The sequence below is a fragment of the Dermacentor albipictus genome, chromosome 5 (assembly GCF_038994185.2).
Source record: "Dermacentor albipictus isolate Rhodes 1998 colony chromosome 5, USDA_Dalb.pri_finalv2, whole genome shotgun sequence".
Taxonomy (NCBI): Eukaryota; Metazoa; Arthropoda; class Arachnida; order Ixodida; family Ixodidae; genus Dermacentor; species Dermacentor albipictus.
In genome coordinates this window covers 116941885-116955052 of record NC_091825.1, presented here as the reverse complement: position 1 = coordinate 116955052, position 13168 = coordinate 116941885, and the positions used below count along the sequence as shown (strand labels likewise).

The 13168-nt window shown below is 44.9% G+C and overlaps 1 protein-coding gene across 5 annotated transcripts in view; it reads left to right on the top strand.

Moving 5' to 3' along the window:
* LOC135916125 (cyclin-dependent kinase 16-like) overlaps positions 1-13168 on the top strand; it is a 173617-nt gene extending 160449 nt beyond the window's left edge. For 4 of the 5 annotated variants that reach the window (XM_065449376.1, XM_065449377.1, XM_065449379.1 and 1 more), the window contains 5 exons: positions 1746-1990; positions 3416-3662; positions 4903-4993; positions 6997-7044; positions 7979-13168. In XM_065449376.1, coding sequence (XP_065305448.1) covers positions 1746-1990; positions 3416-3662; positions 4903-4993; positions 6997-7044; positions 7979-8013 — 666 coding nt within the window. In that variant the 3' untranslated portion in view covers positions 8014-13168. Of the gene's footprint in view, positions 1-1745; positions 1991-3415; positions 3663-4902; positions 4994-6996; positions 7068-7978 lie in introns of all 5 variants that reach the window. The other variant, XM_065449378.1, reaches the window with a different exon arrangement.

The following is a 13168-nucleotide window of genomic DNA, read 5'->3' as shown; positions in this document are numbered from 1 at the left end:
CAGTTGTGTGCTGTTCGTCAGTGCCGTTGCCCGTCCCTTCATGACGTCCTGTTTATCGCATGGTTTTCCTGCCCAAGTCACGAAAATACCACATTTACCCAAATAAAGCCCTGCCCTCTTGTAAGGTTTCCCCCGTTCCCCACTTTGGAGCAAAAAAAATGTAAAGAAAAAAAACCCCACTAAGAATCATGCATCCAACCGCAAGTGCGGCCTGCGAGGTTTCACTGGCATGACGTAGCAACTTTAGAGGTCACGCTCGTGTGCTGGTTAATTACAGCAAGTTTCTGCTACTGGCACTATTTATTGGTGTGCCAATGACGGTATCGTCATTGTCACTGTCACTGTATCCTGCTGGATTGCAGTTATGCAGCATACATTAAACATGCTTCAACGGTAGCGGCTGCCTGGAGGCACATTGCTTAGCAGGTTTAGCTGCACCATGGCTTCGGGCACATTAAACCTTTCAAGTGGTGTGCACAAGTCTAACTCAATTACAATTTTTTTGTTGCAAAAGGTGCCAAGAATGAGTCTGTCTCGTCTAGAGCATTCTAAGTGCCATTGACAAGCCGGGCTTGCCCACTTCATTTTAACGTACTGGTGAATTCTCCCTTTGTTATCAAGCTCTGAAGATTTCCTTCTACATGCAGGCATTCAGTGTTGGCAGTGATTATAGTGCAACGGAACGTCTCTAAATTGTACCTGTAGCGTTTAGGGGTTGCCACAGAAGTGAAAATGCCATCACTCTGAAATGTACATAGTTCCCATTATTTAGCATCTTCAGGCACTCATTGTGAGTTTACGAAGCACGCGTGACATATATTTTGAATCTGCAAAGGATTTGCTATACGAATGGGCAATAAAAGAACATTTCATTTTCTGAACGTTCTTTTGGACTTTTTGTTAGTAAGTGTGCGCATTAATTTTGAATGTGTGGTGTGCAGTTTCGTCCAAGGCTGTAAGGTGATGCAAGATGTTGGGGCATCTTGAAGATAAATGGTTGGCATGGAGGACGAATAGCTTTGGCTGAGCACCAATGAGGCAACCTTGTCAAAAAATGAGACAAGTGGAAGCGAAGAGGACGATTGAATAGAAGTTCTCATTCGACCACTAGAGGTTAAGTTATTCTTCACAGGCAGCCTGCCTCATGCAAAGGCTACATCCGGTCAAGAAGAATAGGGGAGAAAGCGAGGCCTTGCACATGTGAATGCAGTAACACTGACAGCAAAATTGCCCATGCACAAGTTTGTTTCACTGCTTCTAATTCTGCTGGTGTAGCCAGTCTGCGCTAAATGAAGTGGCTCCAAGATGTTATTCGTTGTGCCATATATTTTACACTAATGGTTAACTTGCCAATCTTAGGACTACGTAAGATTTAGTTAGATGATCTAGATTACTTAAACCTTAGAGGTCTCCTCAAGACCCTGCAGAAGAATTCTGCAGTTTGGACAGGTTTCAGATGCTTAGGCCAGTACCAAAGCATCCAGACTCTAGAATTTTTTTTTTTATTCGCTGGTTCCTGGTGGATGTGAGCCTGCGGCTTGTTGTCAAGGAGAAAAGACCCTCGAAAAATGGCCATCCTCATAGAAACATGCTTTCTTCATGTTGTCACTGTTACTGTGATTGTGATGGCATGAAACAGTAAAAATTGTTCTAAGCATCCTTAGACCAGTGTTAACTGCCGACTATCCCCTCCCCTCACTTAATGATAACCTGACATTGCTTGGTGGCTTGCTTTTTTCGTGCAGTGCTTTCTGTTCCAACTATTGCGCGGCCTGGCGTACTGTCATGGGCGGCGCATCCTTCACCGGGACCTCAAGCCACAGAACCTTCTCATCAATGAGCGGGGAGAGCTCAAGCTGGCCGACTTTGGTCTGGCGCGAGCCAAGTCGGTGCCCATCAAGACCTTCTCGAACGAGGTGGTCACCCTGTGGTATCGGCCACCAGATGTCCTCCTGGGCTCCACCGACTACTCCACCTCCATCGACATGTGGTGCGTCCTGGTCACTCGCACACTTGCTTGACTTCCTGTGGATAAAACTGTGCATGAAGCAACAGCACAACAACGGAGATGCAAGCACACATTACTTGCTCTACTTGCACTTAGCCTGCAAGCTTATGGCTCTTTTGGCGCAGTCATTATTGGCACAGTAAAGAATAAAAATGTGTGAAGACTAACATCTGTACCTGTAGCCACCATCTTTAAGACAAATCAAGGTTTCACACACATACTGAAGGTGCCAAGCTGTTCGTGGTCACACATTCAATAAATAAATAAATAAATAAATAAATACATTTGGACAATTAGAATGAGAAAAACCAGAACAGGCACTGCCACTGTAGCACAGGGAACTCGGATTTTCCTTTCATCTGATGGAGTCATCGTATTTTGACACATCTGTTGGCCACCCTTGAAATCTCCACTGTTGATGATGGCTGAGCATTTATTACAGTTTACATTTGCAGACGCGGCGGGCATGCCAAGGTGCATACTTGCCCAGATCTTTGCCTTACCTTGACTCAAAACTTAGCTATGTGAGAATGCTTTGCGTGTGAATATTTGGAAATTTAGAAGTCCATCAAGTACTGTATCTTGTATATTCTAATTCAATTTGAAGACTAGGTATTGGAAAATATTCGAATGTTTACTAGAAAAGGAATGTTGAAAATGAATAAAATATGTTGCTGGCTGCGTGGGAGCAGACACACTTCCTTGTGTGTGTTTCTAGGAATATGCGCCCGATATTGTGCCGAATATTGTGATGATTTTGTGCTGCTGGAGGAATCTAGCGCATAAAGTACGCTCAGCGATCATATAGCTAAGCGTTGTGGGAATGCCAACATTGGTGGCAAGGGCTGCAGGTTTGTGATTAGTGGGGGCACGCTCGGGGTGAAATGAGAGGTGATGGGGGCAACAGCACAAGTGAATTGAACTGCAATAAACATGCTGTTTCCAGGAGTAAGGGTCCAATCTACAACAGGGATGCCAACTTTATTGCTCTGTTAACGTTACACATTTTGATAATATGGGGTCTAATGTTCCAGCAGATTTCGTCTATGCAGTATTGCAGTTTAGGGATGTTTTGTTGTCGAGAGATACGAAATGCATTGAATCCTGTGGGTGGTTGCCAGGCATATGAAAACATTTTGTAGTGGCAAGAGTTTCATTATGTTGGGCTTTCGTTAACATGGAGTTCGACTGTATATATGTGTCCATTATATTGTGGCAGATTAGGTGGCACATTGGAAAGGACAGTGAATTGACCGGCTCATGATAATGAGACTGTATAGGAAAGGGAGATTCAACTGTAGTTTGAAAGGTTGCCCAGGCAGCCGTGGCACTGCTTGCTCTGTTGAAGTGCAGTGTAGTTTACAAAATATTACGAGTGCTAATGCTTGTCCTTGCTTCGTTGCTCAGGGGCGTCGGTTGCATCTTCTACGAGATGGCGAGTGGGCGGCCACTTTTCCCTGGCTCTACGGTGGAGGATGAGCTGCACCTCATCTTCCGCACGCTTGGCACTCCTACAGACACCACATGGCCAGGCATTGAGTCTCGATCCGAGTTCCTGGCCTACCGCTTTCCCCGCTACACGCCCGAGAACTTGGGCTCCAAGGTGCCACGCATTGGAGCGCCTGGCGTGTCCCTCCTGCTCGAATTCCTCAAGGTACACTTTACCGAAACCACTGCCTTGGTCTAAGTGCTGAACATGCCCACCTTCGTGAATAGTTTTCGCGGCCAGCGTTTCCCGGTAAACATTACGGTTACAGTTGCCGGGATGCCTGAGAAGCAGTCAAGGATCTTTGAATGCTGTCGCGTTCTACTCTTAAAGGCGAAGCTCAGGTGTCCTCCATCGTTCTTGTGTACTGAAATTTAGGTGTTCATCAGAAAAAGTTGATGGTCAAAATTAATCCCATTTCTCCCACAACGGCATTCCTTATAGGCGAATTATGTCTTTGGCATGTAGAACTTCAGGAAGTATTATTATTATTATCGTCATCTATATTGAAACATTCAGCAAGGCACATATGTCTGTTCGCTAATTGGCCAATCAGTCAGTTTTCTGGGTGCTTGTCATATTTTTCAATGATGAATGCAGAGATGCAATGACATAAAGACATGCCATCCATAGACAAGAATAGTCTGCTATGTTGGTGCTGACATGTCCCGCAAAAGCGTGCTCCACTCATAGTTTATTAGGCTGCCACATAGCTGTTAGGGTCAAGTGTTGCCATTGGTTCGCATGCTGGCACTTGCTTCACGCCATGCTCACGCGTAAATAAGTTTCTTAATGTCCTCACAAGCACAAATACAACAGCAAGCGGAACTTAGTGAGGTGCCAGGTGATAATTAGCACGGTAAAGATTTTTTTTGCACTGCTTCTGAATGAGTTTTTGTTGCGGAAGCTGCCCAAGTGAACATGTAATGTGCAATGACATTGTTCATATCAAAAGGTATTGTAGTCTGTTAAATGAAAGAGGGAAGTGCCTAGCCTTTAATAAAAGCAGTTCTAGGAGGAAGAACTTATCTATGGAGGTTCGACTATCACATTGTTTTCTACAGTGCGAAAATGTTCTTTGCTGCGTATGGCACCCTCCAAAATGAATATACAGTACTGTCTTCTCCTCTCAGCTTGCTGCGATGCTTACGGGTACCTGAGTCGCGAGTTCCTCCGCTTATGACATTTAAAAATGTTGATGTGTCTTTCTTAACTTTTGGAATTACATTAAGAGAAACAGCAAAAATCCACACGTTGCTGTGTGTCATATGAATTTGCAATCTTGGTGTTGCAGTGATGAGTTCATTAACATATTATAAGGTTGTGTTAAATGCGGCAGGCTTTATGCAAAAGTTAATTCTATGGATTTCTTTTAATGTTGCTTTGTTCATCTTTTCCCCTCACGCAGTTTGAACCAAAGATGAGGATATCGGCAAAAGATGCGATGAGGCATTCTTACTTTGACAGCTTGGGGCCAAATGTTCACAAACTTCCAGACAGTAAGTAGACACTTTTCTTTCACAATAGTGATGACATTGTAAACTAGCATTACTTGCATGCTGCCTTGCATACTCATTTTTCACTACTCATTTCGCTGACGCTTTGAGGGTTGTGAAACGTAGAGCAGTGTGCAAGCCATGCCTGTGCAAGCAAATCAAGAGGTACTACTAACAGTTACAGTGGTTTGTTGCACAGGACGAACTCTCACGGGTGTGTACTGGTTAGTGAGCTATAAGAGCCAAGCAAGGCTGTACATCAAATTTCGAAGTGCCCACTGAGAGATGTCCGTTAGCATTAGCGCAGTGCTTGTCACTGTAGCGTCATTCAAAGTTTTGGCATTGGCTTCCTAGATCAAGTGCAGTTCTATATCAGTTGCTGCATCCTGAGCCCAACGCAAAGATGCTTGTGTACTTGGATCAAAGCGCAAGCTGAAAAACTCTGGCGGTCGATTCAATGTGGGACTCTCTACACGGTGGCACCCCGCGTTGCGTAGTGTGCAAGTTAGGGCTGTAAAACTCCATCAGTTATGTTTTTGACATTTCAAGTCGGCAAAAGTCCCAGTCTTCACTCATCTAGACAACCACTGAATACATGAAGATAGTTATCCCTTTTGTGTGATGTGCAAAAGTGTTTGCCTGGCACTCTGCCCGAAATAAGATAGACAGGAATGCCAACTTACCCGGTAAGGCCATTGTACTGGAGACCTGCCGGTCCAAGCTTCGTGGAGCAACAGCTGTGCAGTAGGGGATGCCTGTGCCCTCTTGCATCATCGACAATGCCATGAGCTCTCGGCTCTGCGATGGGCCTATTGCACTTTTTCCTAGCAGCAGATGATGAACTGGCATACTTCAGTGACTCGCATTTAAACTGACCGTGACACCCAATTTTCAAGCTTGAAGTATGCATTGCATGATAAGTGGTACGTGTCCCACAGCAAGCTGGCAAAATTATAGCGTATTCGGTGTGGTAGAAAATTCGTATTTGAGAATTTTTTTATATCCTAGTTGAACCGTGCAGTAGTCTGGCAACACTAACTGGTGGCGAAATGAATCGCACCCCCAGCCATGGCTCCCTTGGAGTAATTGTAGCCAATCTCTGAGGCTGCGCTTTTGTGCACTGCGAGCACAGAAAGCGATTGCAGGAGCAAGAAATACGTCATGATTGCCATGCATTGTTTTGTTCTTGCATGCATTTCTCGGCAATCAGCCCGAGATAGTTTCTACAAACGTTTCCTGGTTTTTGCTGCTTTTATCATGCAAATGAAAGAATTGTGGGCGCAATTCAACGGCAGTACCCTCGCTGCATGGTTTGGTGTTGCACCGTGCAGAGCAAGATGTCCAATGTGGTTCTCAACTGTTTCGAACCAGACAACACATTGGTGGCATTGCAGAGTTTCGGACATCACACATTCCGTGCGACAATTTCAAATTGAAATTTCCAACTAAAGTGTGCTCAGAGAGCCCAGTTCCTTGTGTGTATAATCGTATTGGCTCCTCTACTCTCGGTTACAATGATAAACTGAGCATATTTCACGGACCTTGTCACGGCCCCTTTAACATGACCACTGTTTGTTTTAGCAATATCATGTTCTGGCTGGCTGACGAGCACCGTTTGTTCTCACAAGCGAGTAGATTTTTTTTTTTTTCTTGCTGCACTGTCTGTATGGCAATGCACACATGTAACTCTAACAGCTAGCATGGAAAAAAAGGGAAGGGAGCATGTTACAAAGCTGCCACTGTACAAAACAAGGTGCAAAGCATCGCTGGGAGATTAGCGAGACATGGCAAATGCATAGCGCAATAGGCAAGTCGGCACTCCTGTTTATCTTCCTCTCTGCTCTCTGCAACAGGCACAGAACATAAACAGGAGAGGAGACAAGTGTTCTTCTCACATGCTGTTCTCCTTTTGCTTTCCTGATGTATCTCACGGACTTGCTCCCAGGCGTTTCCCTGAGCTTACAGAGCATTAATTTACCTGGTCTTGCATCCTTTTCCATTTGCAGCTGCTTCAATCTTCACAATACCCGGGGTACAACTGACTCGGGCAGCAAGTTAGTACCAGTACTTCAAATAGGTGTGTGTGTGTGTGCATTTTGGCCTGTTTTTCTAGCACTCTCTTACGTTTATTGCTTTTTTTTTTATTTGTGTCAAAAGAGCATGCCAATTTAATGACTGCACCGGAGCTGGAGTGTGTGATTGCTGATGAGTAGCATAGCACAGTCACCAATTACTGCATGTTAAGTCATAAGCATGCTTACGTTTAAGACACGGTATGATGCACACGTGCAAGACTGAATTGCCCAAGAAATTTTTTTTTTATTTTTCTCTTTTGTTTCTTCTCCATTCCTTGCTGTGGGGCTAAGAGCACATAGAATACCTTAAGCAAGTCTTTTACATGTCCTTTTACTAATACCTGTTTTACTACTGATTTTGTACTTTAAGAACAACTAGCACAAATTTGCTTGTAGAATCACTTGAAGAACCACAATTTGTGGCTGCTCACTACTTCACCTGAAAGCTAATGTAGGTAAACATACGTTACAAGTATACATTTTCATGATGCTTTGAGCCTTGCTTAAAGCTAACTGGTCAAAGTTACAGCAATTTTTTTATGAACTGAGCTTGCCAGTGGAAGTCCTTTCTTAGTTTGTGAGGTATGCACTAGAGTTTGTCATCACTCTAGTTGTTTACATAGTTAGGTTGACACCAGCTCATCAAAAGTTGTTTTGGCACCTTTGGTTATGGTCGCAAATTTTTTCACATGCTCGTTATTCTTTCAAGGACATGAGTGGATTCTGTGATGTGAACCACACATCTTTAGGATATATTAGGATATTTTGATTTTGTTAGGATGTTAGGAGTTCGTGTAGCCCACAGGTCACGAGTTAGAAGTTAGTGGTAGAAATTAAATTTGTCTCGGTGGCTTGATGTCTGATCTGCTATTTGAGTGGGTCTTAAAACCAGAATCTTCTTTTTCTTTCCCAGGTCTTCAATACGACCGCAACGCACCGTTGGTGTAACCAGAGCAGCTGCCGTTCGTCCGAACTTTCCGTTCGCCCACGTGCACACACACACTTATACCTTTTGCGTTGCTCCCACTCATCTGTCTACGGCACCCAAGGACGATAGGGTCGGTCGACAGCGGCTCCTAGTCATGCCCGGCCACGGCTCAACTCTCTTGTTCCTGGTGTTACTGCCCGACATTGCCAATTCCCCTCCCGCACGCGCACATTCTTTCTTTTTTTTTTTTGTCTCTCTTTGTCGCTCTTTTTATGTGCGTCGTCAGTGTTGACAGCTGTGATCAACATATCTCAATCGATCGCAGCCGTTTGTTGCGTCTCCTCTGTTGGCAAAACTGTACCGCTGCAATGCACTGCACTGTATGATGAACTACAGTCCAGTACGGTATGAAAGAGAACGCCGGCCTCGCGTTGTAAAATAGTATGGTGTGAGCATGGACTTGGTGCACAAATGTGCACCTGATACCCACCTGCTGAAATGCTTGGCCTCATCGAGCACATATTATGCCCGTCACTGATGAAATGTCACACTTTCTTCTAGGCTCGACGTTCTTTCTCATGGTATGTAACGCTGAATATTTTCATCCCTCCGCGCATCCATTTGCAGAGGAGGGAGTGGTGCGCCATTCTGCTCTCGCTACAAATTCGTCCATTCATTACCGAGAGGATACCTTTAGGCTCTGATTTGAGAGCAGCTACGTTTCAGGGGTTTGAGGCTTGAGAAGTAGCAGGAAGTGGGGGAAAATCTACCAAGAAGTACGAAAGCAATTGCCTTTCCTGCTGTTCATTATTTTGCTGCATTCCCCAAGGAAACTAAGACCCGAAGGGTACCAGGTTTCCCGCGCCCTTAGCTGTTGCTTAGCTTAGCTTGGTAGTGGAGGACAAATGAATAACCCTGTTTGAAGAGGATACAGCACCAGCCATTCTCGTTGCATTCATCCACCTGGAAACGCTCGTGATATCTATGCTGCCAAAAGGAAGCCAACGCACAGTTTAGACAAGTTGAAAGGGCGACGCATGCGACAGACAGTTGTGTCTCGTTTCTGGGGCACTGTTAATTGTCGGCACACTTCGAGTGGCACGAAAGCTTCATGTTAGCTGTGTAGAGCAAAGAAAATATGCATTCTTCGAGGTGGTTCATGAAAAAAAGCATATAATAGCATGATCGAGAATATGATGCGAGGGCAGTAAAGTTCTGTGAAGGCCAAGAAGGAATTGAACACCTGTAAACTTTCATAGCCGAAATGTAATGCGAGAAGGAAACTTGAGATAGCAAAATCTGCCAGTCTGAGAAGGAACTTTTTATGTTGGAGTTTGCGGTATTTGAAAGACGCACTGCAGATATTTATAATCCACTGCATGGTCCTGTTTCATTTTCTTCTCATTTTTTCCATTAATGTGGTTCTCATTCTTCACGTTGTAACGTTGCCACGTTTTACACCAGTTTCCTGCTTTTCTGACGTACAAGGATTCTGCCGCGTGGGACGTTGGTATTTATCACACACAGTTGTATGGACGGATTTTGCTTGTGTTGATTGCCTAGCTTGCAGAGCAGAGGTTATCACGGTGTTACTTGTGAATCATTCAAGCGATAAATGGGCAGTCTTGAAAACCATGGGGCAGCATACTTGTGCCACTATTGTTCACCTGTTTCATGCAATGAATTAGAAAGAAGGCTTGCTCTTCCACTCAAGAAAATCCGTCATTTTCGTTTCAAGCAAGTTTTTAACAGTGATCTCTACACTCCAAGCTTACAGAAGAGAGCACAAAAAAAAAAAGAAAGAAAACTTCTGGTTTGAAAATTTTGCATTTAGCCCATCCCTGATTTGGGAAAGTGGTGAATGTGGTCGAGGAGAGGCTATAGGCTTTGCCACGTTTGTGCATTTTTATTGAGCAAGTTGTGACATGTACTGTTTAAATGCGCACAAAAGGCAACTATTAAGTCAAGCTTTAGCGATAGATTGATGCCAGAAAATGTCTAAGGTGTCATTATTATCGAGAATAGAGCTTCAGTAAGTGAGAGATTGAAGTAAATGTGGAACACGATTTGAGACTATGCCAGGACTATCTAGCACTAGTCCAGTGATGTAGGACCTCATTAGAATTGTGTCACTAAAGATCATGAGAACGTTATTGCAATGTGGCAAAATAACTGTAGCAAAATGAAGCTGGTCCGGACTACTTGGCATTCTGATACATGCACAGAAGCTCATCCTGCCACAAGACCTCATAATCAGTGTGGTTTTTATCGTGTAAAATCCCAGAGCATGTTTTTTAACATTGCTTGCGTAGCCGCAGAAAGTTGCGCACTAGTGGTGCCAGATAGGAGTGCTTCTAGAGGGCACAAAATTGAGTTTGGCAGCCAGGTTGTGCTAGGAATGGTTTCCCTGGTTAAGGCATTTCCAGTGTAGGTCTCATTTACTGTTAGCAGCTAGCTTTTTGTCTCGTTTTACTCTGTTTGCTCGACTATTTTTTATACCGCTCCTGCGTCTTCAATCTCTCTCCCTCTTGTGACCTTCTGTTCTCTTTCCAGCTAAACCTCGTTGCACAAGCTAGTCTCAGTCAATGTTCATAAAGCCAAAACAAGCGCACATGTTGTTACGAAGGACAAATTCGTTGCAACTTGCTGTGAGATGCGTACTGTCTATGCATGTTATCTTGAGGGGATACTGCCGATACATCGTATTTGCTGGTCAACATATAGGGGCACATATGGGCTTGCTCACCGATATTTGAGAAATTTGCTCTTTCCATCGGAGTATCTCACCGCACCTGCTTTGTTGTGAGTGTAGGACTGACTGCTGCTGCCACTGCCGCTGGTGCGTCCACACTTCTCTTATCTTTTATCTGCTGCGGTTGTGATTGTGTAGACGGTGCTCACGAGGGCTGTTAATTGACCAGCCTCGCCGCAAGTTTTACTGCGGCCACTGCTGTCGCAGGAGATGCCGGTAGAGGTTATCCTTGGCAGCATGAATGGCAACTACAGTTTGAACTTCGTTACTTTTCTGAGATTTTCTTTCTGCGAAGGACTGCCACAAACTTTGGAGTGAAGGGGGGCAGAGGAAGTCGGGATAAGAATATCAGAATTATGTAGCCAGGGCAGGGCTGGTATGTGCGAGCCTCGTCGCCCATCGGTGAATTGCGCACACTAGCTAGCCTCAACGTCAACTCGAGTTGCCTTGAGCTTATGTACAATGTGTAAGTGAGGACTACCAGCATTGTGGTGCTGGTAAGATGGGTGGGTGTTCAAGTGCCCTGAGCCCTGTAAAATCGGCTCTGTTGCAGTCGGTTACATTGTTAAAGGCCGAATGTGAGTGCAAGTACAATTTTGAAGCACAGGTATAAGGAAATCAAGACAAACTTAAAGATAAAGGCAGGAGGGAAGATGACATTGTTGTGCTGTGTACATGTTGCATGCGAGAAATGTGCAATTCTTTGAGAGCTTCAAAAGAAACCTCACTCTTTCTCAACTGTACTGCGCGCAGAGACTTAAAACTAGTGAATATAGAGTAGGCTTGCGTGTAGTGCCATATAGCTTAACGTGTTATATCCTTCTTAGCCAGTCCCCGATGCTCAAGGGAAGGCCCGCAACTATACGAGACAGGTGCACCAGCACTCCATCAAAGTACACAAACCGTGCACTGATTGCTGTGTCAAGTTGTCCAGTTCTTTCGGTGCTGACCAGAGAAAAAGTCCATCCATCTAACCATTTAAGGAGCTCACGATTTGCACACCCGCATCTCCAGTACCCGACTCTCTCCCGTCCCCGCGTTTTTGACTTGTCCTTATGTAGCCTGCATGCTTGTCTCGCACGCTTTTCTCGCACTCTGGGGAGTCGGCTGATGGTACTTATGGCTGATAAACTGGTTGAAGCGTAGCTTTGTGGCCACATTCGACAGTGGCCGCTCTCTCTAGACATTGAGACAAGCTTTCAAAAGAACTGTGGAACAGTGTCCAACACAGTTTCTTGGAAATCGCTCAGTTTGTAATAATGGCAAAAGTGTTGCTGCTGCCCTAGAACTGGCATGCTTCTGATAGTGTTCTTCCCACTGTTGAGCTTAGTGTGTGTGTGTGTGTATGTGAAATGGCACGAACGGTGCAGGGAGCCCCAGTGCGAAAGGGAACACCCGATTACTGCTCGAACAATGGTTACTGCAGAGGTGCAAGTGTGCGTGTCAATTGCCGACACATGCTAAGTAGTTCTTGTATCCAAGAACTTGTCACATGGTACATTTCCCACGGTTGCTCGAAAGAGCAAGGGACGCTTGAAATCGGGCGTTCACTTTCACGTTGGTTTGCCTCGTACTTGTTGAAAAGAAAAAGAGTGCCGAACATGCTGCTGTTTTGTAACCTCTTTTGCGCGTGCCCACAGAGCTTCGTGTTTTTCCCCGAAAGTCTACAACACAGCAAGTATTGCCTCAGAGTGTGTACGGGCTTGCAGTACAATTTCGCGCACGATGATGGACCATACGCCTCTTTTGAGCAAGAGGGTGATGTCATGTTTGGTCTCAAAACTCTCTGGTTAAGCTTTCGCAGCCAGTGCTTTTCTTTTGACTGACAGTACCGCAAGGAGCTGCGAGTGTCAATTGTCTTGGCTCGTCTCGGCAGCCAGAGGTGCATGCCCACAGCCCAGTGTGATAAGTCGGAGGACCTGTACCTGGCCTGTTTCTATGACGATTGCTCAGATTTTTCAACGCTTTTGGGTGAGGTTGGAGAAGGAGACGAAGCTTTTGCGCATTGACAGTGCGTGTGTGCCATAGGCAGGTTTGAAGTTTCTCATGGTAGTTTGCCGCGTCATCACTTCACCGAGGAAGAGGAAAGGTGTTTGTCAAAGCTCTCTGAGGCATTCATTCCACAAGACTACTCGGTTCCGAAGCTCACCTCTCCACATGGTTGAAATGTCTTTGGATAGCTCTCCTTCCATTCTTTTTTTTTTTTTTGAAGCGTCGGAAACTGTGTTTTCTTGCATGCATGCGTGTGGAGTGTGTTGCCTGAAGGCAAGAAAGCATTGTGGGGCTGTTGTCAGGAACCACAACCGTGTGTACAAGAACATGTATTCTGCATCTCAGAACTTGTTGTCAAGCTGTTGTAAATAAAATTGTACATAAACATGCAATAGCAACATAGACAAATAAAAACATTGATCCAGACAATA